Genomic DNA, 23,111 nt, shown 5'->3' with positions numbered 1-23,111 from the left:
GAGTGAACTCGTTGGCATCTCCTGCCTCACAGCTGAGAGTCACTTGCCTTGGAAGAGGGAGCCATGGCAATATCAAGGCTCTTCATGTGTCTGCAAATCCCTACAACTCTATGAAGTAGCAATATTGCTTCTGAAGTTGTGTAGGCATAAGTGCATGCTGATGTAGCTGAGTGCCATAAGTTCCTTTCTGGCACCTGTATGGAGGTGGATGACACAGGTCCAGTTTTTCTGAGACTGAAATGTCAGGCACCACTGACCTCAGTATTTTCTGATGCCAATGTGAGGATTTTACCAGTTTTTCAATACTGGAGGAAAAGCAGTAGTGCTGGTATTAATTAAATGATATAGAAGGTAGATTAGTCTGTTTGATTTAGACACCTTGCAAACCAAATAGTTTAGCTACTTTGTCAAGGGCTGAAACGCTACACTGACTGAAATGGAGCAGAGGACATTTCCAGGATCTCTGTCTTTTATCTGCATTTATTCTCAGCTAGTGAAACTAACAAAAGACACCATACTTTAGCAATAAAGCATCCTATGTTTTGCCTTACTGTTTTTCTCAAAAGTTAGAAATATTTATTTCTGAAGTACCTCTTCTCTGCTTTTGTTGAATTTACCTTAAAGTAAATCTTAAAAATTTTTTTCATCTAGTTTAAATTTTCTTCTATAGTTTCCTGATCAATATCTCAATTTCCTTCCTTCATTTTTTGGTTGTGGCTTTATATCATCTTACAAAAAGCAGCTAATGAAATATGTAGAATAAATTTCAGGAAAAACTGAAGTTTCGCTGGTGCAACAATTTTATTTAAATTGTTTTGGCTGGTTTCAGAATTGGGTCTTTCTGTATATTTATGGTTTGAGTCAAATGCTAACTGAGTAGTCTTCTGGTTGTCATTTATTTTCATGATGGGAAACAATAAGAGATTCAATGGACCTGAGCATAGGTATTTTATAGGTGTGCCCGCATGTAAAGAATCTATTTTCCGGACATTTCTACTGTGCAGCTTTATGCATTCAATGAAGAAACAATCAGACTAGTTAGATTTTATGATGATTATTTAGAAAAGAAAATACCACTTTGTGTCACTTTATGACTTAGTTCTTTATAAACAACAAAGTGCCAGATTCAAGTTTAAATTACACTGAATTATTCATTTATGCCTGTAAGAAAACCCAGATGAAAATCTGGTCAATGCTCAGCAGTCAATTAGCAGAAAACTACAGTAGCTAATGACAGTTCCTTTGAGCTCATAGTGCCTTACAGGAAGTTGGTTATGTTGGCATTAGTCATCATTTCCCAATATTTGTTTCCTAGCTAATATCATAACAGCATTGTTTTAAACTGTTCTTTGCTGCTGACAGCTTTTTGGATGACCATCTGAGGCACTTAAATAAAATCTAAAGTGTATACTTTGTTCCTCACTATAAACACATAGGCTATGAAACTTATATCCAAGTCCTTCCTTCCTTTCCTTTACTTTTTCTGCTAACATAAGGAACTACTGAATATGTTTCTTGGATGCTTCGTATACTTACGAATTTCTTAGTGAGGTTAAAACACAGTGAATTCGAAGGACTTTAAAACTGACACTCTCAGTCCATTATGTTTCAGACCATTGGCTTTTTAAGGCATTTATTTTTAAGAAGATTTGTGTTCTTTAATGTAAAGGAATTTAAGGAAAAACAAGAATACAGTATACTGCTTAGACTATCTCTGAAGTCTCAGAATAGTTTGAAAATTGATAGCTCTTCTGTCAATAAAAAGTCACATTTAATTGATGACACCAATTCCTTTTCATCTCTCATCTTGATATTAGGAAAGTGACATGTCACTACTGAGTTTCGTAAAAGAATGGATGCTTTTGGTATTTATGTAACATGTAGTAATTTGATTATATGGAAATAATTAAATACATAACTTTCTTTGTCCATTACTTTAATAGTTTGCCTGTAATTTGATGTGATAATTTCAGTTAAAGGAATAAATAAAACAAAACCAGTGTTCCATTTGTACAGTCCAATAAACATTATCACTTAGTGCAACAGACCCTTATTTCTAATTTATCATGTATGTTTGAAGGCAGAGTTGCACTTGGTATGGACAATGCCTATTGAGACATTAATGTCTATAAATAATATAATAAAGGTAAAAACAGGTGGGCCAATCTAATTACCAAAATCTTTTTCTAGTGTAATAGATCATAATGAGGTTGTCTGGTCAGGCAAGTTTAGTGTATTTTCAGTTTACTTCTGCAGTGTAATGCTGCACTCATGTAAAATTTTTTTTGACTTCTAAGAGTAGAGGTTGCTGGAGTGAAAAGTGCAAGTATTTTGAAAATGTATCTGAGAGAGTGCAATATTTTATATTATCCATATTCTTTGTACCTTTATTTTGTTTTTGATGGCACAACCAATGGGATACTGCAAGAATTGTATGTGACTAAATTAGAAGGGAGGGATTTTGATGCATGCATTTTGATTTGTGTAATATTCAGCAATGCAGGAATGCAATTCTGATTAGACTCCAAACTTCATCGTAGTAAGAATAAAGAGAGGGATAATTGTAGATACACTTCCTAACAATTGGGATTTCTTTAGGAAGGTCAATTTAGTGCAGTACAGTTTTTCATTTATCACTTCAAATTATGCTATTATGAGGCAAGAAAGAAAAAGGGGGTTAGGGAATTATGGATGGATTATGGAACAGGATCTCTAGAACTGTATTGAACTCCTTTGGTTTTGGTTTTGGGTTTGTGTGTCAACTTGTTAACTCCCTAGAACATACCCTAAAAATATTTGAAATATTTTTACAAAACATATTTAGAAGAGATAATTTTGCATCTAATTCTGTTATGTATAAAAATAATGCTATATAGCTATACATTAAGTACCACTTTCTCAGAAGATTATATGACACAGCACTAGTCATTAATCTTTGTGATAAAATGTTCTAAGACAGTATATTCTCACTAGGTTTGATGGGAGTCAGTTTTCCAACTGAGAAAACATTGCACAGGCCTATTTATATTTTACAACAACCTGCATACTTATGGTCCATTTTCTAGACAAATGTTACCAAATTTCAAGGGTGTGAAACCACTGTGTTGATAAATGGTGAGGATAAAGACATCATCATGAGCTACTCATGTTGAGACAGAATAAATGGGAATTTTACTCTCAGTACTTCCAGCCTAGAGCAGCTCATTGTCTGACCTTTCTCATGATCATAATTTGTGTTGAGTACTGATTAAGGAAAAAATAACCCTTCGCTGTCAAAAAATACTTGATTTCACAAGACAACTGTTCCAGTGGCCACTTAGAGCCTTAAGATGATATGTGTCATTTCGCAATTCTTGCAACTCTTGTGCACAGCAGCACCTTCACTGAATACTTAAGAAACTTCAAATTAAAACACGCTCAGACATGACGATTACTCAAAATCAAGGTAAACAATTGATACCAGTCTCTCCAGTGTTCCCAGTGATCTCTTTCAGATGTTGGAGTGCAGTATGTAGTATGTATGTAGTTTGTGACTACATAGCCAAGTTCCCAGCAGAGGGAAATACAAATTTATACCTGGGACTTGGTGAAAAAAGGCAAGAGAAGAGAAGGAACTGCATGTTCTGGCCAAACAATTAGATTGAAAGCTGGGGAAAGATAGGATTTGACCCTGGTTTCCTCCAGGGCAATTTCCTGAGACCAAGTAAAGAATTCAAAGTTATGAAATGTCTCTACATGACAAGCATTAGGAATGAATTTGGTGAGATATTTAATCTGCTACGGGTCAGTCCATGGGAGAGTTTGACAAGCAGCTGGAAAGAATTTGGCAGAGCTTGGTGAAAAGGACTGTAAAGTGACAGACTAGGAATAGTGTCTGGAGAAAATAAGGCTGGATAAGAAGCCAGAGAATGGGGAAGAAAGGAAAATTCATAACTTCTTGGGCTGAAACGCAATGAATTTTAGTCTGCTTCTGCTTTTGTCTCATGAGATCACCAGACAGAGCAGCAGTTTCCAGCATCAGTGCAATACCCATGGCAGAAATGCTATTTATCATTTGACTTCTGTTTTAAACTAGAAAACTGGAAAGAAATATTACATCAAAATTTCATATTTTGGTTTTCAAAAGAAAGCCCTGAAACATTAGGAAATTAAATTTGTCCAGTCCTTATGTGAATACATCAAAAGGAAGAATTTAATTGTGCCAACGTGGCATTTTCTCCACAGAATCTGCCATTTATTTGTGAGACAGATATATCTCCTTTGGTGATTAAGTGGGCATTTTGTAGTAATGAATGCAATATCTGTGAAACAACTAACCTTAGTTGTCCTATTCTTCAGGGTTTAATTTTGCTCTGCTTTTGTTCAGCATCAGCAAAATATAAATAATGCTGACCTGCCACATCTTCAGTGTTCTGAAAATAATGCTGTGCTAGTGGGCGTCTGATAGTCATGACAGAAAGATCTTAGGAAAAATGCCAATTCTGTTTTAATAACACTTTTAATTAGTATGTGGTAAATAAAACATTGGATCATGACTTGAACAAAGAAAATAAAACTAAAAATACCAAATAGCTCCTCATTAAGGAGTTTCCAATCTGTGAAGTGAAGGAGGAAGGGACCCAGTGGAAAAATAATAAGCATGTGATTATACAGTTAAAAAAATGCATTGCACAAAGGCACCTTTCATTTTGGCATTTACTCTTTGGTTTCTTGATATAGTTTTAGGGGACTAACTTGTGGATTAAGTATGTAAATCTTACCCTAGCAATTATTAGATATTTTTTTCTAATTTTATTTAGACATCCTTTATTGGTACTGATACTATTTTATGAATAGTAAATTGCTGCATTAGTGTTTTCCAGAGAAAAGATATTAAGCAGAAACTACATGAAATTTCTTGTTCTGGATGCCTCAGAATTGTGGGTTTTTATTTAAAGAGGGGAAAAAGAAGAATTACGTAAACTAGAAGCATCTTCTATATTGTGGGAGGCTTCTAGAAAACCAGTAGTGAAAGGGAACCTTATTTTCAGAGTACAATTTATTTCTGTGAGTGTCAATCTACAATGAAATCTCTCAGGCTTTTGTGACTTTGGGACATTATTTTGCATAACTTATTAGCAGAGTAGAGAAGTTTTAATGTCCCTATACTTGCAGAGGTTTTCCTGGGGTTTTTTGGTTTATTTGTGACAATGCCATCATATGTCCTTCCACAGAGTAGGTTTATAAGGTGTAGTGGAATTTACCTCTTGTTGTTTTCCTGACAGCTCCTTCTCTGAATCCATACGTGTAGAGGCTAGGAGAAAGAAAAAAGTCAAAAGGATGGGTTAGTTTTAGTCTTCTTGGGAGAAAGACTATGAAAATCTTTCCAAAAGAGAAGATTAATTCACAGTCTGAGCTCCCTGAAGGCATGCTGTGCCTTCCACTCGTAATGACGAGATATTCATTGCTAGATGGATAAAAAGGTGTTCTCCAAAGACTGCATTTTATCTGCCAGTAGTAGGACACAGACAAAAGCATCCATGAAATTAATTTAAAAACCATTTCTCAGAAATGTGTAAACATGACAGTGGCAGTGATCTCTCTTACACCTCTTGGGTCCTATGTTTTAACTCTGATTGAATTGAGCTGTCAGATTATATAGAGGGTGACAACTCTTTACTAGCTGCAGCTGGATGAATAATGCAAAGAAAATGTTTGCAATCATCTTTTGCCATATAAAGTAATTTTTCTTATTCTCTTAAACCCACTTTTGAGCCAAATGTGTCTTTGTGTGGCAAGAGGTATGGCAATGTATATGAACGCACAGTTGTAAACTTGCTGCAAATTCACAGTATAGTAGTGAAATACTAGATAATTGACCCACTGAAAAATTCACTTAATATTCTGTCAGGTGCAGACCATTAATCATTCTCTTCATCTGTGAGGTAAGATTTTGCATTACAGAGAAGAATAACATTCCTCTGTTGGTGGCCAAATTCTGGGAAAACACTGCTGAAGTGTTTATGAACGCATTTATGATGCAACTTTTTTGTAGTTCTTTAGCTTAAATGTATAAATTTATTAACCAAACATAATGTTTATGCTGAAAATGAGAAGCTTGAAGTTAGTGAAAGTCTTGTTTCTTGAAAAACCAGGCCATTTAAGGTAGCTGCTGAAAATATGCAGATTAGTACCTCAGTGTAGGGAATCATTGAAATTATTGTGGTGAGCACTGTCATTCTGCTGACATTAGTGGAACTGTCACATTGTTTTCATGCTACTGCTTTTCTTGCCTATTATTTCCTTTTTATGCTTCTATTCCTAACTCATATCCCTAAATGTTAGTCTAGTTCAGATCAGCATCAGAAATATCTTCTCTAATCAAACTGGTTTGAAGTCATTGACATTCCATTGCCCTTCCCAAACTCATTCTCCAGGTCTTTTGACATTACTGGATGGGAGGGGGTAATGCATAAAATAGCACTTAAAATAAAATACCTGTGAAAAGGCTTTTACCTGTGAAATACCTTTTAAAAGCCTAGAACAGTCTATGTGTCCATATATGACGAAGTTAAAAATTTGCTGAGAATATTCAGCAATGAAAAAGTAATACAATAATTTTCAGTGATTAATAAAACATGTTGTTTTTTAAATAATCAAAAAAGACACATTGCAATAAATGCGTGTTGCATTTTCAAATCCATGTATTTTAAATCCTACTGTTACCAATATTCAAATAACACCATCAGTATTTCTAAAGTCTCTGAAAAGATTTTCTTCACTTTTAAACACAGTAGATCTTCTTTAACATTTAAAAAACAAATAGAGGAAGTATATTTAATCTTTTTTTCTGGAAGTCATACTTCAAAATAAATTAGTCACTATATGGGAAAAGTTTATGAGAATGCTCTGTTGATCTTGGAACTAGCTATATCTTTTTAAGGTGACTTGGTGCTTTTGACAAGTGTTTTTAGAAATACAGTGTGAATTTTCAAGTGATCTCTTCCTCAAGGTTCTCACTGTCCTCCTTTTTCCTTTTAGCTCTGTCAGCACTTTTCCCCTTCTTTCCCCATCCTGCTAAAATGGCCTATTGGTTTGACATATTGATCCCACTTGGTCCCGTGACTAATATTGATTTTATTCTCAATGGGACCATAGCCTGTCATCAAACTTATTTTTTCTTTCATATCAAGATGACATTTGATTGGCTTATTTGACACTAGAAGGCAACTCTGCTTGGTTATGATCAATACACTTGTATTCTCTGTTCCTTATCATTCTCAGTAAGACTACATTAGCAAATGAACCATGAAAATGTTTCAACTACCTGTCAAGCAGTAGGAAAATTTTACTCCTATTGTTAGGCAGTGTTTGGGTACTCTGCTGGAGTCTTTATTAGAATTATTGAACTTCTATCCCTGTGGTACAAGTCTACTATATCATCAAGTTAAAAGACTAGGAGATTTTCAGCTAAAGGCATATCATGCTTCAGTTTTTGTTTACTTTGCTTATATGCATGAAGGCACTTTCCAAAGTTGATCCAAATTAACTGCAAAAATAATTACTTAAACTATATTAAATGTGTCTGTGAATCCTCTTATTCAAAGTTAAAGTTTTCTTAATTCTATTTGTCAAGAATTTTCTCTTTCATTCTGAATAAGGATAGCCATGCAAAATTTTAATGCAGTTTAACTAATCTCCTTCCAAGTCCCAGTTTAATTAATTTGGATTAATTCTTCAGTATCCCTGTTTCGGTCAGGCTTTTTCACAGATACTGACTGTAGTAGTTCATATACGGCCTATTTCATGCTGTCGAATATTCAGTGCCATCAGAAGTAGTGAAGAATCAAAGAAGCATCATCTGTAAGAAGAGTTTTCCATTAGTCTTTGATGCATATGATACAAAATATGCACTCAGTACCTTACAGGATTGTGTCAGAGATAAAAAGGCTGTGTTACTTTTTAAACCATAGTTCATGCTACAAGACACCCTCAGTGTGCCTTTGAGTGTGTAGTGAAGGAACTTGCCTCATCATCTATTTTTTTAAATTTTTTTTTTTAGCTGAGACCCTCAGTGGTAGCCAAGTGATTGCTGTATGCTTGGGGAGCTGATGCTGTGGCTGCCATCACTTAGAAATAGAGGGAGAAGTGGAAAAATCTTTTTCAGTACTTTTGGAGCAAACTCAGGTTTTCAACCTGAAAGAATCTAGCAAAATATGATGAAAATTTAGAAAGGGCATAAAGGAACAAGAAGTAAAATTTCAAAGTGGTTACCACAAATCTTAAGACGGCAAAAAGAGAACAGTTATTTTTCACTTTCTCAATCTCATTAAGAAGTCAAGCCCAAATAAGTTTTCCTTTTCATGGGAAAACAAAGCATAGTGTTCCATTGGTTTTGATTTTGGTTTCTTAGACTTTTCTTCCTCAGTTTTATGTATATTTCTAATTTAGCATAGTTATGGGATATTATTTTTTCATACTGCTGTTTGATCTGGCCAAATGTCAATGCATTTCAAATAAAAATGTATTATTTGGGTAAAGAAATACTATTTCTTTCCCTGGTTTTATTTGTGTCTGGAAAATTTAGACTGTCTACATGACTGTAATCCTGATAGATGACTCTAATATAAATGTAGGTACATATGTTCTGTTATTACCAGACATGAAAATGGGATTACTGGAAGCATTAATATTGTATGTGAAGGTGTTAGTTCATTATGTTTAACCATTATTTTTAAGTTACTGCCAAAGAATATGCAAAGACGTTTTCCATCTGAAGCAATTACAGCAGGAAATATCCATCTTAAAAATATGTTATTAATTTTTGTGTCAGTTTTCCCTTTATTATTGCCATTATTTCAAAATATGGGTGTTATTTTGTTTTTGGTTATTCCTGTAACTGCTTTGTATATGGTGCATGGTGGACTAATGTATTATTAACCTGATGTATTAAGGAATACTGACCTGGATTTTTTATCAGTGACTCACTTTTCTTGAAATTTGCATGATTGAAAATTTGGATGAATTTAAGGACAGAGAAGAAATCTTGTAACCAGCACTGTCTTACCTCTGGAGCAGGATGGCTTTCACATTTTTCAGCTTTCCTGTAAACCGCTTGCAGAGTGTTACCTGCTTCTGCCCTTTTTCTACACAGTTGGTAATATGCTGTGTTATGGGAAAGGTTAGCAAACCCATGCTACCCTGTAAGCTGAAACTGAGCTCATTTACTGCTTGGGTTACAGAGAAGGAACTGAAGTGTTCAAGTACTACTTTTTGAAATTATATCTCTGCATGAATGTGGGAGTTCTTGAAGCCAGTGTCATCCCACTCATCAGAATTATTTTTCCCATAAGGTGAATAAAGAAGAAATTTGCATATAGCCATTAACAAGAAGTTGTTGCTTGTAAAATGTGGTGTTTCACCTCATTAAGGAATAGAAAACAAAAAAAAATCATTATTTTTTTTCTTGAGTGTGTTAACATGCTGTTATCTTTGATTGTAAAAACACTGGATATGGTGGGTTTCTAAGCTCCAGCTATTTTCCTTTTCCAGCTATTACTTCCTGTCATAAATAGTAATTTGTCATTGCAAATGTTTGCTTTAAAAAAGTCAAAATCATATTTTAAAATTTAGTGTTTTGTTTTTAGAGTTATATATATCTTCTAGTATTTGCATAGGCAAAGGACAGCAGTCAGTGGCCTTTTCTGGTTTATCTGTGCAGGGAGGGTAAAAATGTAAATGAGATGATGGTACCTGTGCTTGTGCTCTGAAGTTTCTTGTTTAAAAAAAAAAAAAATAGAAACATATATGTTTATGAGATTCAAAATGAGTTTTTTGAGTAAGTGGCTGAAGTACCATGTTTGCTTTTTCTTTCAGTAAGGAATAGGCTGCATGAAACTACTCTGAAAGCAAAACCACAGTAAATTTGCACACATGAACCATCAAATCAAACAGTTTACAATCCTGCAATGTTTACATATCATTAAACTGTTAGACCAACTTTCTGTCATTTTTGCATAATGAACAGATGTGAGTAATCAGTGCATTTGTCTTCATTGAAATCAATGCCGTTTCTACTTAGGCTTCTTAGAAGAAAATTACTTCAAGAATATTAACCATCAACTAATTAAGATGTACTTAATTAAATGCAAATGCTACTTAGCAAAAGCGATTGAGAGAAAGGCATGTGATTAGGGAATTAGCAACTGATTTAACACTTGGAGTTACCAGCTAGGCACCTAAGCATTAGAAAGGAATGGAAAAGCTTCTCTTGATAGTAATAACACAAGGGCAAGATAAACAATCTTTTCACATTTGGTTTGTTGAAAAGCTTAGGAGTCAATGAAGTAGGATGTTTTGAGGTCATAATCCGTAGTTTATGTTACTTTATGTTTGATAATTAGAGAGGTTAAAAATTGTTCCAAATATTGAAAACGTATCAATTTTTTTGACAGCTGATTCAGGAGCTGTAATGGAAAATAATTACTAAGGTAATAGACTCTTGCTGCTGTTTTGAAAGGTGCTGCCATTTTACTAACATTAAAGGGTTTTTTTGGAGCAGGTATGAATAAATACCATCAACATGATGTGGAGGATGGTGGGATTAATAAAACATTTAAAGTTTCCTATTGGCTATCAAAATATGAGCTACTTCCTAGTATTGAACTGATTGAAGGGCAAAAATTGTTCTGTCAGTCAGATACAGCTGCATGTGCTGGGTTTTTTTTTTTTTTTCTTTCAAATACTCTTAAGATTGTTGAGCTAAACAGGATGGTAAATAATGAATTTCCTGTTAATATTATAATTTCTCCTTTCTGTGCCTTATTAAACATTTAAAGTTTCCTATTGGCTATCAAAATATGAGCTACTTCCTAGTATTGAACTGATTGAAGGGCAAAAATTGTTCTGTCAGTCAGATACAGCTGCATGTGCTGGGTTTTTTTTTTTCTTTCAAATACTCTTAACATTGTTGAGCTAAACAGGATGGTAAATGATGAATTTCCTGTAAATATTATAATTTCACCTTTCTGTGCCTTATTTGATTAGGTTTTCAGAGATTAACTTCTAAATTCTCCCCACTGAAAAATCTGTGTCAGCTTTTTGAAGTTGTGTATACATTTTAATTTTTCAGAGATTAACTTCTAAATTCTCCCCACTGAAAAATGTGTCAGCTTTTTGAAATTGTGTATACATTTTAATGAGACATGCTCTGAGACAGTGTTCCTCAGAGAACTCCTCCTGTATAAGGAAAAAAACAAACAACAAAACAGAATTGCCAGGAAAAAAAAAAAATCAGTCCTGGGTCCTTTTCTTATCATTTTAAAAAGAAAACATCACGCTACTTCTGGAGCTTCTAGGTTTGGAAGGAAAACATAATTTGCTGTCAATGTTCATGCTAGGCTGGCATAATTTTTCTTGTTGTGGTGAAGTTTGGTAATCAATTAGTGATTTGAAAGAAATGCAGAAGTATTAGAAATTAAAACAATAATTTCAGTTTATCCTGGTGATTGATTACTATCTGCTCATTTGCAGATATAAGGTGTCCTGACAGGTGAAGATGTATGAGGTTTTGATAAGTTTGATAGCTTTTCTGTAGTGGGAAGAATTTCCATTTTGCATTAAACTAATCATCCAATGTGTTGATCAGGTTATTACTAAAGAAAATTTTGTATGAAATTTCACATCTGGAAAAATTAGTACATTTTCTTACTTAATGATTTTCTCAATTTTTTTAAAATTATCTTTAGAATAATTACAGTTAAACTCATTAACACTGCTTCTATACTCTTACAGTGTAGTTGTGACATTCCTGTAACTTTGAGGCAGGTGGATTATGGGTTGATGCCTTTCTAGTGGAGAAGGATATGGTTTAATGTGGCTGTGGTTAAAGTTAGTTCCAAGTGAAAACAGGACTGAGCACAGAGAACAGATCTGGTTTTAGTAAGTTTTGAATATAGATAGGCATATTTTGTTCTTCATGGGCAGAGTCCACACAGAATTTTTGGCTCCTCAGCCAGTCTGACACATTTTGAGATTGACAAGGGGGTCAGTGTAAGGACAGGTCCTCATGTGAAAGGAATGCATATGGGAAACTGCATAGGAGTTCAAGATAAAGAACATTCTCAGCCATTTCAGCCTTTACAACTCATACTAGAAGCAGTTAAATATTTTCCTGTTGATTATTTTTCTACACAGGAAAGGAAGGAAACAGTCAGTAGGAAACAACATAGCTCACAGATTTTGCTATTGTGTGAAGTAATACTGCATTTTTCTCCTGCAGCTTCCATGCTTAGAGGCATTACTGAAGGTAGTTAAACAATGACAAGGCCTCCTTCACCTAGAGTCACAATAAAAGTTGAGCTCTGGATTGCTTTTCCAAATATCTCAGCTGCCCAGCAGTTTTCCAGTGGATGACACATCATGTACAAGATACTGATAAAAGAGGCTTTTTTCCTTCAAGTTGAAGATATAATACTAAATTTGAACATATTGAAACAAGCAATAACTAATATGAAGTCTGCAGTTCAGTTTTAGCATTTGGGCTCAGTTGCTGTCATTACTTCTTTTATGAACTTTGAAATACAACTGTAAAATTTCTTTTACCACTGTGTGATATTCCTGTCCTTTACTGATTACACAGGCATGTTAAAAATAATGTTATCTATTAAAGTTCAAAACACTCTCTTGATTTAATTCCACTTATTTTTATTTTATTGTCAAAATTTACTTACTTTATATCAGGTTATAGGTCACTCTTTCAGAAACAATAGCTGGTTTTCTCATTTAGAACTGAGACCAGGCTTATTGACTTATAGGGCTCCAGCAGCAATTTTACTTTATGCTGATTTTTTTTAAAGTTGTTCTCTATGCCTCATTGAATCTTGCAGTGATTTTACTGTTCATTTTAAGGCTTAAAAAACATTTTGCTCTCTGTTAAGCACTTGCCTTCCCATTTACTGCAGGTCAGAATTTGACAGCAATTTTTTACTGTGCACTGAAGCATGCACCATGTTAAAAGATGCACAATAAGCAAGAGGGTTTCTTTACCATGTCTCTCCAGTGATTCCAGCTCTAGGAATGCTTCCCATTGGAACTTAAAGCATTTTACAAGAAACTTAAATATCAGATACATTTTACAGATGAGTAGACAAAAACACAAAGGGCTGACATGATTCAACTACACTAACCACACAATGTGGTCTATCTCAGCCTTTAACATCCAGACTAAATTTTCACAGATACAATACCTGCTTTGTGAATAAAACAAGAATGGTGATATGAATACTGATATTTATTAATCATTTTCTCCTGAATGGTATTCACAAGCTACCTCTCTGATCTGTAAATATTTGCCTATTCTATAGTTTGGGATTTTTTTTCTTGGTTGGCTTGGTGTTTTTTGGTTGTTTTTGTTTGTTTGTTTTAAAACAACCAAATAGTTGTGTAGTTCAATAGTGGCTCTCACGTGGGCATACATACAAGGAAGTCTTTGAGCCAAGGAGTTGGCCAAAAGGAGGTCTTAATGTAGTGACTTGCTTTGCTAATTGTTCAGATGGATCCAGCATAATAATTTGATAAAGAGATGTGTATTCAAAAGGCTATCCCCTCAGCACTCCTCACTGATGTAAATCTGTAAAAAAAAAAAAAAAAAAAAAACCACAGCGAAGGCTTAAACAATTTCTGACATTTTAAATTTTTGAAAAAAAAAAAAATCTTTTGCCTCCTGCCATTTTTATGTGCTGTCATTTCCTTAAGTGCTATTTGGAGATTTTAGTCCAAAATGTGTGTCTCTTGCCTAAGAGAGAAATATAATTCAACAACATAGGCATTTTTTTCAAATAATGGAGTATTGCTATGGAATATTGCTAGATTCCATTGCTAGATTGTAATGAACAAGTCAACTGATAAGTGGAGAAGAGTTTTCTTGACAGAAATGTCATATTCTGTTTGCATGTCTCTGCTTTTACTTTTTTGTCATTCTGCTGTTTAGTGTATAACTAATCCAGGGCAGACGCCTTTCAGTAATTTTTTTTTGGAGTTCTGTCTTCAATACTTATGTGACATAAATTTATACCCATAATGTTCAAATAAAATCAGAGAATCATTGAATGGTTTGAGTTTGAAGGGACCTTAAAGATCATCTACTTTCAACCTCTCTGCCATGGGCAGGGACACCTTCCACTAAAACAGGTTGTTCACAGCTCCCTCTAACCTGGTTTTGAGCACTTCCAGGGATGGAGCATCCATCATGTCTACAGACAACTTATCCAGTGCCTCTCCTCCTTTGCAGTACAGAATGTTTTCTTTAATCTTCTGTCTTTAATTTAAAACCTTTCCTCTTGTCTTATCATTACATGCTTTTTCAAAAAGCCCCTTTTCATCTTTCTTGTCAGATGTTTCAGGTACTAGAAGGCTGCTATAATGTCTCATTGGATTCTCTTCTCCAGGCTGAACAACTTTGATTTTCTCAGCCATTCCTCATGGGAGCCTTCTGCTCACCTTCATGGCCCTTCTCTGCTCACCTTCAACACTCAATGGCAAACATTTTCAAATGGGACTTTTTCTAAGTGGTCTTTACACTGACATTGTCCTCAGCTTATGGTTGAGTGGTTCCTGGTGGTTGACTACACTACACCCTTTAAAGAGGAAGGCAAAAATGGTCAAGTTGTTCATAAAATCATTAGTGAAATGTCAGAAACAATTTAGTATAAATAAAATATTTCCCTGAAGATAAGAAGTACCCTTTATAAGACATTTCTTCCAAATACATTTCTATGCTATTGAATTAATCAGATAAGAATTGGACACTTGACAAAAACGAAATGGCAATATGTAAGATAGATATCTCTAGAATGTTTTCTCTGTAAAAGCAAAGAGAAACTAGGACCTTTGATTTTGGGAGAGAATGAAAGCTTGGTTTCATTTGAGATATAAACTCAGACTGAAACTAAGTTAAACATATTCTTCATTGTGGCACCAAATTAAGCTTGAGTTTAAATTTAAAAAAAAATTTCAAAAGCCAATAAGTGATAAATAATTTCAGTATGGTGTCATTTGTTTATACTGTGACACACTATTGTAATAGTAGCATTTCTTGCAAAGTGTGCATGTATCATAGCAGTTTACCTTACTGAGTCTTCTCTAGCAATGGAACAATTTGAGAGTAGGCTTCACACCTTTTCTAGCTTTTTTTCCTGTCTGAAAAAGAAGCTTAGTTCTCTCCTCTATCTCTTGTCCTTGAGACCAAACAAATGCCCTTCTGATGAAGCAGAAAGGAATCCCTCCTGCACTGGTGTCAGGGTGTGATGATCTGCAATATAACAGAGGGAACAGTTGATGCAAAGACTGAGTCCAGTGAGGGAAGCAGAACTTGGCATGGAGAGCCAGGAAGCCTTTGGCAGGGCTCAAATTTGTATTTTAATATGGGAAAATATAGCTGTTGAGACTGACTTGATCTCAAAGGTCTTTATAATTCAGATGAATATGACTACTTTCGGCTATTTTAAAAACATGAGCTTCAGGATTTTCCCTGGTTTTCAGAACCAAGGAAGATTGATGTTTGTACTTCTGTTGTGCCTAAATATTCTGTATGACTAAAATATTTGGCACTGTTCAAAAGGATCTAATGTTGAATGGATTGCCTTCATCTTTAACCCTTTCACAAAGAATTTGGTTAACACTTCTGGGTCTCATGATCTGATTTTGTACTAAAACACCTCCTGGTTTCAGGAACTCAGTTTAAGAGATTCTTATTTAAAAGACTGTAAACTTTGAATGACAAAAAATGTAGTTTATGTACTTTCTGGTTTGATTAGTATTTGATCCAATTCGTTATTATACATCTATTGATATAGATGTATAAAAGTCCAATTTGAGACTCGGTAAAGCAGAGTTTTTACATCTCTAGCTTCATTTATAATATGCTCAGTTGTTACTTGATTAGCTTTCAGAATCCATTGTGGTAGTGACTAACAGTTACTGATGCCTTTATGATTCAATTACAGGGTATTTGATCAATATATCTAACAAATATTTTGTTGTATTGAAGAGTTACATTCATTTGAAAATATTGATAAGACATTATTTTGTTGATACTGGCTATTAAAACAAAGGGCTTGACATGATGGGCTTAGGAAGTGCATAATGTAGACAACTCCTGTTTTGTCCTGTCAGGATCATGTAAAATTCAAGAGTGTTTCAACAGATGAATCATAACAGAAGGTTTTATACCCTAGTACAGCAAATATCGTATAGCAAAAAAGGAATTGAGATGCTTTGAAGTGTTATTCTTTTTAGAAAATTAAAAAAAAAAAGGTTTCATGTTTACAAATGAGCTGGCTCTTTCATGCCTTAATTATATGTGGTTGTCAAGGCCTCAGAAGTCCAGTGTACTCTTAGGTGCAACATTTTCTTTCCTCATAGCAGGCATTACGTTGTGCTAACAAGGCTAGAGTGCTAAAAACTGGACCTGAATCTTTGTCTCCTTCATTTTTTCCATCATTTTCTCCAGCATGAAGATTTATCATGATACTTACTGATATCAGAATATGTGGTCATTCATTCTTTCCCCCTTAATAAATATTTATTTATTTGATCAAGATATCATGTCACCTCGCAAAACTATCCATGTTGTGATTAAGGTGCTGTTTGGACAGATCTCAGACACAGCGGTCCCACGATTATCTGATTGAAAACAAAAGCAACCCTGCTACTTAAATACTAGCTAATACATCATTAAGCAATTCACACCAGCCTGGATCTTATTATTATAATGAAATGTGTACCCACAGAATACAAATGCATAGATCTTGTTATACCTCCATGACACAAAGAGTGATATGTTGCTGATTTGCCAACAAATTAAGATCTTTCTAACCAAACAACACTTAGACTGTAATTTACTGCAGCTTTTCATGTTTTAATGGATAGCTGCAATTCAAAGGATGAATTGTGGATTATAAAACTGGCTAAGTTAGGATGTTTTTCCCCTTTCCCCACAAATGTAGATGAAAACTGTGTCATTTCTATACATGCATCTCTATGTACACAGTTTTCCATAGGGTCGCTATATACTGTGTTACATTTGGATTTTGTGTGGGATCAAGTATGTACAAAACAAAGCCTAAAGACCACTCAGGCTGGCATTCACTTCATGAGAATATCAAATCAACTTAGGTTTAAGTATGCTCTTCTAGAATCGAGGCAGAGGAGACAAGTAATAAAAAAATCTATTTACCTTGTTTATACAGAAGAACAGAATCTAATTTATTTGTGCACCCATCTGGACTAGATTGCTCATTTTAAGTTAATTTAGCAAATGATAGACTGCTACTGGCCTTTTTTTTTTGTATTTTCCCAGGAGAAGAGGTTGACAGGCAGCTGTGCAGAGATGCCATCTACCCCATCCCGGTGGTGTGCGAAGCGCCGTGCCCGAAGGACTGCGTGCTCAGCGTGTGGTCTGCCTGGTCCTCCTGCTCGCACACCTGCTCCGGCAAAACCACAGAAGGGAAGCAGATGCGCTCCCGCTCCATCCTGGCCTATGCAGGGGAAGGTAAAGGCTCACACGCTCCTCTTGGATTGTCAATCCTCAACTGCCTCTGTAATGTCAAATTTCTTGATTGACAGAAACAAATTACTAGGTCACATTGTGGGTTTTTCTATGTAGCAAAATTGTTTAAATTTGTTGTCCTACATTTACTCCTGGCGCCTAAAGCTGTTTTAAAGAGCGTTTATTTTGCTCGTTTCAGTTAATGTTACTATAATTTTTTAGTGTGCCTAATGTTACCGTTTCTATTTCAGATATAGGATTTTCTTGTTTTCATTAAAATTAAACAAGACAAACAGTTCATCAGATACAGATTTGCAACACTAATTTATGTCCAATTTGGAAAGATATAAGTATCCTGAATGCTGAAAAGATGAGAATTTCAATGGTTCAAATATTAGCAAAAGGGTTTTGTAGTTTCTTTTCTCTAATTGGTAACTTCTGATACCCCACTAACATTGTTATTCATAGCAAAACTTTGGGTTTTGCCCTGCAAGTCTTCACTCTTGAATGGTTTCCATTTATTCAAGTGATCCTTGTGCAGTGTGTGCAGCATTATGCAAAGAGAAGACTTAGCTAGAATATAAAGGACAAGACAAAACAGGTTTTAGATACAGGTTCATGGCTATTCTTTGATGATTTTCCATGGTTCCTACAACTCTTTTTGTTTTGGTTTTAAGTATTTGGAGGGGTGGTTGGGTTAGAGAGGAAATGTATTCTGTACATAACATGGTTCAAACATGGCCATGTCAAAGTGTGCCAATGCCTCGTGCTACACCAGGAGCCAGGAGACATTGCCACTAAAGGGTTCTTGGGAGATGTTTACTCACATATATTACTGACAGAAAAGTTAAATGCCTCAATGTAAAAGCATTACATGTATGTGTTAGTTCTTCTTTTAAACTATTGAGCATTTTATTACTTTATCTTAAGAACAAATTTAGCTGAAAAATGAAAGCTGCAGGTATGGAAGCAATGGAATGGAATAGCTGTACACTTTGCTGTTTGCAGACACGGCTAACACTGCTAAAAGTGTACTGTGTATTTGGCAGAATTTGGGTGATTTAAAAAAAAAAAATAGCAGAGCAGTTTCAGCCTTTTTTCTGAAAGGAATCTTTGCTAGAAATGTAAGTGGCAATCAGAACTGTACTCTATTTTAGTAAGTGATGCAAATAATAAACTACTTAGATCTAATGTAATAAATTAGAAACACTTTTAAAATTATAAAAAAATTTGGTTTGTGGTGCCCCTATTTCTTATACGGTGTGTCAAACAGACTCATTTGGGTGAAACACAGAGCCATATAATTCAAATAAACATATATTCATGTGCTTCTTGCTTGTCCCTGTAGGTCAAGACAATAGATTTTCTATATACTTTTGTAATTTTGCTGACAGAAACTTAAATCCTGACAAGCATGCCATAGTTCGAAACCTAAATTACTGGAAAAATTATTTCATTTTCTTATGCTTAATCCTAAAAAGTACTTCTTATTCTGACTTCGATACTTAGTACAACCTGGGTTAATTTACAAGGCTGCAGATGCAGCAAAGCTGTTCAGCGCCACCTGGATTTTGGGTATGTGAATTTTATTAATATTTGTTGTGTCGTGATCAGAATCAGCACAGAGTGATCACAGACTGACAGATCTCAAACCACAGATGCTGTAGTGAAGAAATCTAAAGTAAGGTTGAGAAAGCTAATGCTTTACCTGGGTGTTTTAGTGCTTCAGCTTTGCTCAAACCCTGGCTTATTTCCCTCTATTTCAGATTAAGTTATTCTGTGCTTTTTTTAAGGATACAAGCTGGTGGGTCTACCCAGCTTACTGAGGAGTGCACTCACATCTCAATCAGATCTCTTCAATACAGTGCTTCTTTTTGCGCTCATACAAACTCCAGAGAAGGAAAGTATATAAATACATGGAAGAACCTTCCAAGGCTTAGGGTATTTTTACAACTTTAGCTGGAAAATACTTTTCACCTTTTCTTGTATTATATTAAAAATCTATCAGTTTAAAATTTTTTTATGCTTCGGTGGAATTAGAGTTATTGTCATCTTCCTCCTCATACTCCTGTTATGCCTCTTAGTCATTTGTTATGTGACAAATAACAGAATGACTTTTCACCTCCAGAATCCCATGATCAAGATCAGCTGTGTTTCAAAAACATAAAATACTGGGTGCTGGGAGGTCATTTCTTGTTTTAGGAGCACAGAATATATTCATGTATTTGAACATCTGTATTCTACTCATATAAAAGGAAGCTTCACATGAACATTTTTTGGAAAACATGCAGTTCTCTGTTCTATTCAGAACTTAGAAAAATGCACAAAACTGTAGATGGAAGCTCTGTAAGCATCATGTAAAACTAAAAATTCCACATCTCATAAATGTAAGACCGATAATTCCATCTACACATTAAAGCTGAGTTCTGAAAACAGCTATCAGTTCTGTTCAGGTGAACATTCACACAAGTTTTCTTTTGGACTACTGAACCTTTTCTTGAGCTGTTGGTATGAGAGACAGACCAGGCTAGGAAAGGTATTCCGTAGTAATTTCTGTATCCTGTTGCCTTGAGTTTTTACCCAAAACACAATAGGACAAATATATACTATTCCTATTATATATCAGGATTGGATATTAATTAAAGAAAAATATGCAAGACTGTTGCAAATCCATGAATAAGGATAAATTTGTATTCTAAAATGACATAAGGAGTCCACGTGTGAGTCCTTGATCACACACATCCTCCTGCTAGTCATTCAGTGCACAAGCCTAGAAAGATCAAAACAATGCAGGCATTGCATATGCAACGAATACTGCAATCCATCAAAGTATCTGGTACATTTAATTCTCATTCATTTGGGTACTTAAACATGAACACCCCCTAAAATTTTTGAGGATCTATAGATACATCTGAAATAGGTTTTTTATCTGGCACTCAGATGGCTCTTTATCAAGTATTATCTGTGATTCAGTTTCTCTCCTCTTTGAAATGAAAAATACTATATTCTACCATTTTTCTTGTTAACATTGGCATATAACTGTCTGTACTAGAGCTATGTCATTTCACAGCTAAGAAAATTTTTTTTTCTCTTATTACCCATAAATCTCAGCTGCTGAATTGGTTTGAAGAAACCATCAAGTTAACATGACTGGCCACCAGGAAAAAAACACAGTCTAATAATTTTTTAATATGATTTAGAATAGGAATAATTCAGTAGTATTATAATAATTCCTCAGTGTAAAGAATAGGTTCACAGAAAAACTATAAGCCATACGTAAAATACAGCAAATATAAGCCATATGTAAATTACAATAGTGACAAAGTTTTCTAATGAGCTCTGCGATACCAACTGCCCCTCCAGCACCCCACTGATTTCTGCTTGAGCCAGGAGCTGACCTCAGATGTACCCCTCTCATCATCATTTCCTCATTCCAAACAAGACCCTTTTAATGTGGTCAAACCACACGCTGCAGAGCCTCGAGCACGGTGTTGTCATGCACATCTGGGATGGGCTTATTTACTCGCATTCAGAGGAGAGACAAAGGGGTCTCTTCACAAGATAAAGACTTACTGTGCTTTGTGAGATGACTCCATGTGGAAATGAGTGTCACAATAACAATTTTTTGATATTTTTTCTGAGATCATTGTCCTCAGTTTGAAGGTTTGAAAGGCAAAGGGATTTATAAATTTGACTGTCTGTGAGACTGCCTATAGTGTTAGCTCATTTGTGTCATTGTCAAATATATCTTCATGGTACAGTAAGAAACTCAGAAAAGTCACTGTCTGAAAATATAAAATGACAGCAAAGGACATAGTGATGTTACCTAATACATCATACAGTTCTGCATAAATCTAGTAAGGTATTGTATACAGCTCCGCCTATTTCTTGAATGTAGGGTGTGTCTGCTTTTGGTTTATATACTGCTTAATATTTCTGTTCTTCTTTTTATTCCCTGCTTACAATAAATCTTATGTAATGAGTAGTGTGCACTAAGACTGTTTCACATTACTACTGGACCTGAGACTAAAAAGAACTGAATTAATCTCAGCTTTTCAGTAAGTAATAAATATGTAGATTGATTCTGTTTTGATTATACACTGCGATAGATTGGAAAATTGGTGCAATACAGCATACAGTAAATTTGTGGGTACATCCTAAGTTTTATCAGTAAAACCAGTTTTGGAAAAGTAAAGATTTAACACCCCACCTCCCAAAAAAACCCCAAACCAAAACCAAAAAACCAAAACTCGAATGCAAAGAGGAAAATAAGATGACAAAAAAAGCTTAATTTATTAAAATGAGAGGGAAGGGAAATTTTTTTATTATTATTCTCTTAAGGCAGGGATGCATATGTGCAGCAGTGCTTTGCTGTGGGTGTTACATGCTCATAGTTCAGCAAAGTGTAATGCCAGAAGGACTATTTGGCTTGACCATGTAGCACAGAGCACTAAACATCATGGTTAGATAGTACAGAATATAAGTTGTCCATCTCATCAGATATTCTGTTTGACAGGGACCAACAGCTCTTACTTCTTGTTTATCTGCAAGACTGATTTATTGAATATGTAAGAAATAGCTGGAACAAAGGAATTTCTTGTCAATACTTAACAGATTATTGTTGATATGCTTTAAAATTTTATTCCTGTTAAACTCTAATACACTTTGACTTCATAGTTGTAAACAAGTTATGCATAGGGTTTTTAATGCATTTGCTCTTCCTACATTTATTGAGTTTGTTTTTAATTTTTGTATTTTCCTGGCTTGAAATAACAGTGCTTGGTAATTAAATCTGAAAGCACAGAATTGAGTATTTATTTCAGTAGCAATTTGCTCATTCACAAAATAATAAGTTTTGGAGAACATGAGGTTTTTCATGAAACAGGAATAAAAATACCCACTTAGTTTTGGAACTGTGCAACCTGAATTTTCAGGCAAGACTTACTAAGTGACCTGACATCTGTTGAGAAAAGTGAGCTAGAGCAGGTTATGTTACTGTTCTTCTTTTGCTCAGGAGCCCATCAGCTCAGTTTGCTGAATGTAGTGAGGGTCAGGGGTTCATAATCTATCCTGGAAAAGACTTGAGGACAGACCTTGCATTCACCATGAGTCCACTCTGCATCCTGACCTGTTGTGTGTTTTGGACAGGTCTGCTTGGTTTGTGAAACTGATATAAACCAGGGGAGGAGGCATCAATGTTTGCAGAGCAGGAACAGTCTCGGATCTGACTGTGTCTGTCTTCAGGAAGTGCAGCTGCCTTGAGAAGTGCCTACCTCCTGCCTACAGCAAAGAAAAGAGTAACACCCATTTCACTCACTAGAATACAAGAGGCACTTCAGTCACATCTGTTTTCTCAAACTTTAAGAATATTCCAGCTGTTTTGAAATGCATTTATAAAACTATACACATTTGCAAAAACAAGTGATATCAAAATTATTAATTAAAATGATCCTAAATACTTTAAATAAATGTTTAATATTTTGAAAGTTATCGAGTCAACATCGCAAAAAAGATTTATAAAATCCAATCATTGAATATCCTAGAACAAGGTGTCTTACCCATTAACAGCTCCAAACCAGGCAGA

General features: G+C 34.9%; 1 protein-coding gene across 1 annotated transcript in view; it reads left to right on the top strand.

Annotated features, from left to right (window-relative positions):
• THSD7A (thrombospondin type 1 domain containing 7A) overlaps positions 1-23,111 on the top strand; it is a 222,196-nt gene that overhangs the window by 134,666 nt on the left and 64,419 nt on the right. The window contains exon 8 of the mRNA XM_041466725.1: positions 17,339-17,530. Coding sequence (XP_041322659.1) covers positions 17,339-17,530 — 192 coding nt within the window. The remainder of the gene's footprint in view (positions 1-17,338; positions 17,531-23,111) is intronic.

Source organism: Pyrgilauda ruficollis, unplaced genomic scaffold, assembly GCF_017590135.1.
Source record: "Pyrgilauda ruficollis isolate IOZ18807 unplaced genomic scaffold, ASM1759013v1 scaffold2, whole genome shotgun sequence".
Lineage (NCBI taxonomy): Eukaryota > Metazoa > Chordata > Aves > Passeriformes > Passeridae > Pyrgilauda > Pyrgilauda ruficollis.
This window is presented reverse-complemented; position numbering and strand designations above follow the sequence as displayed.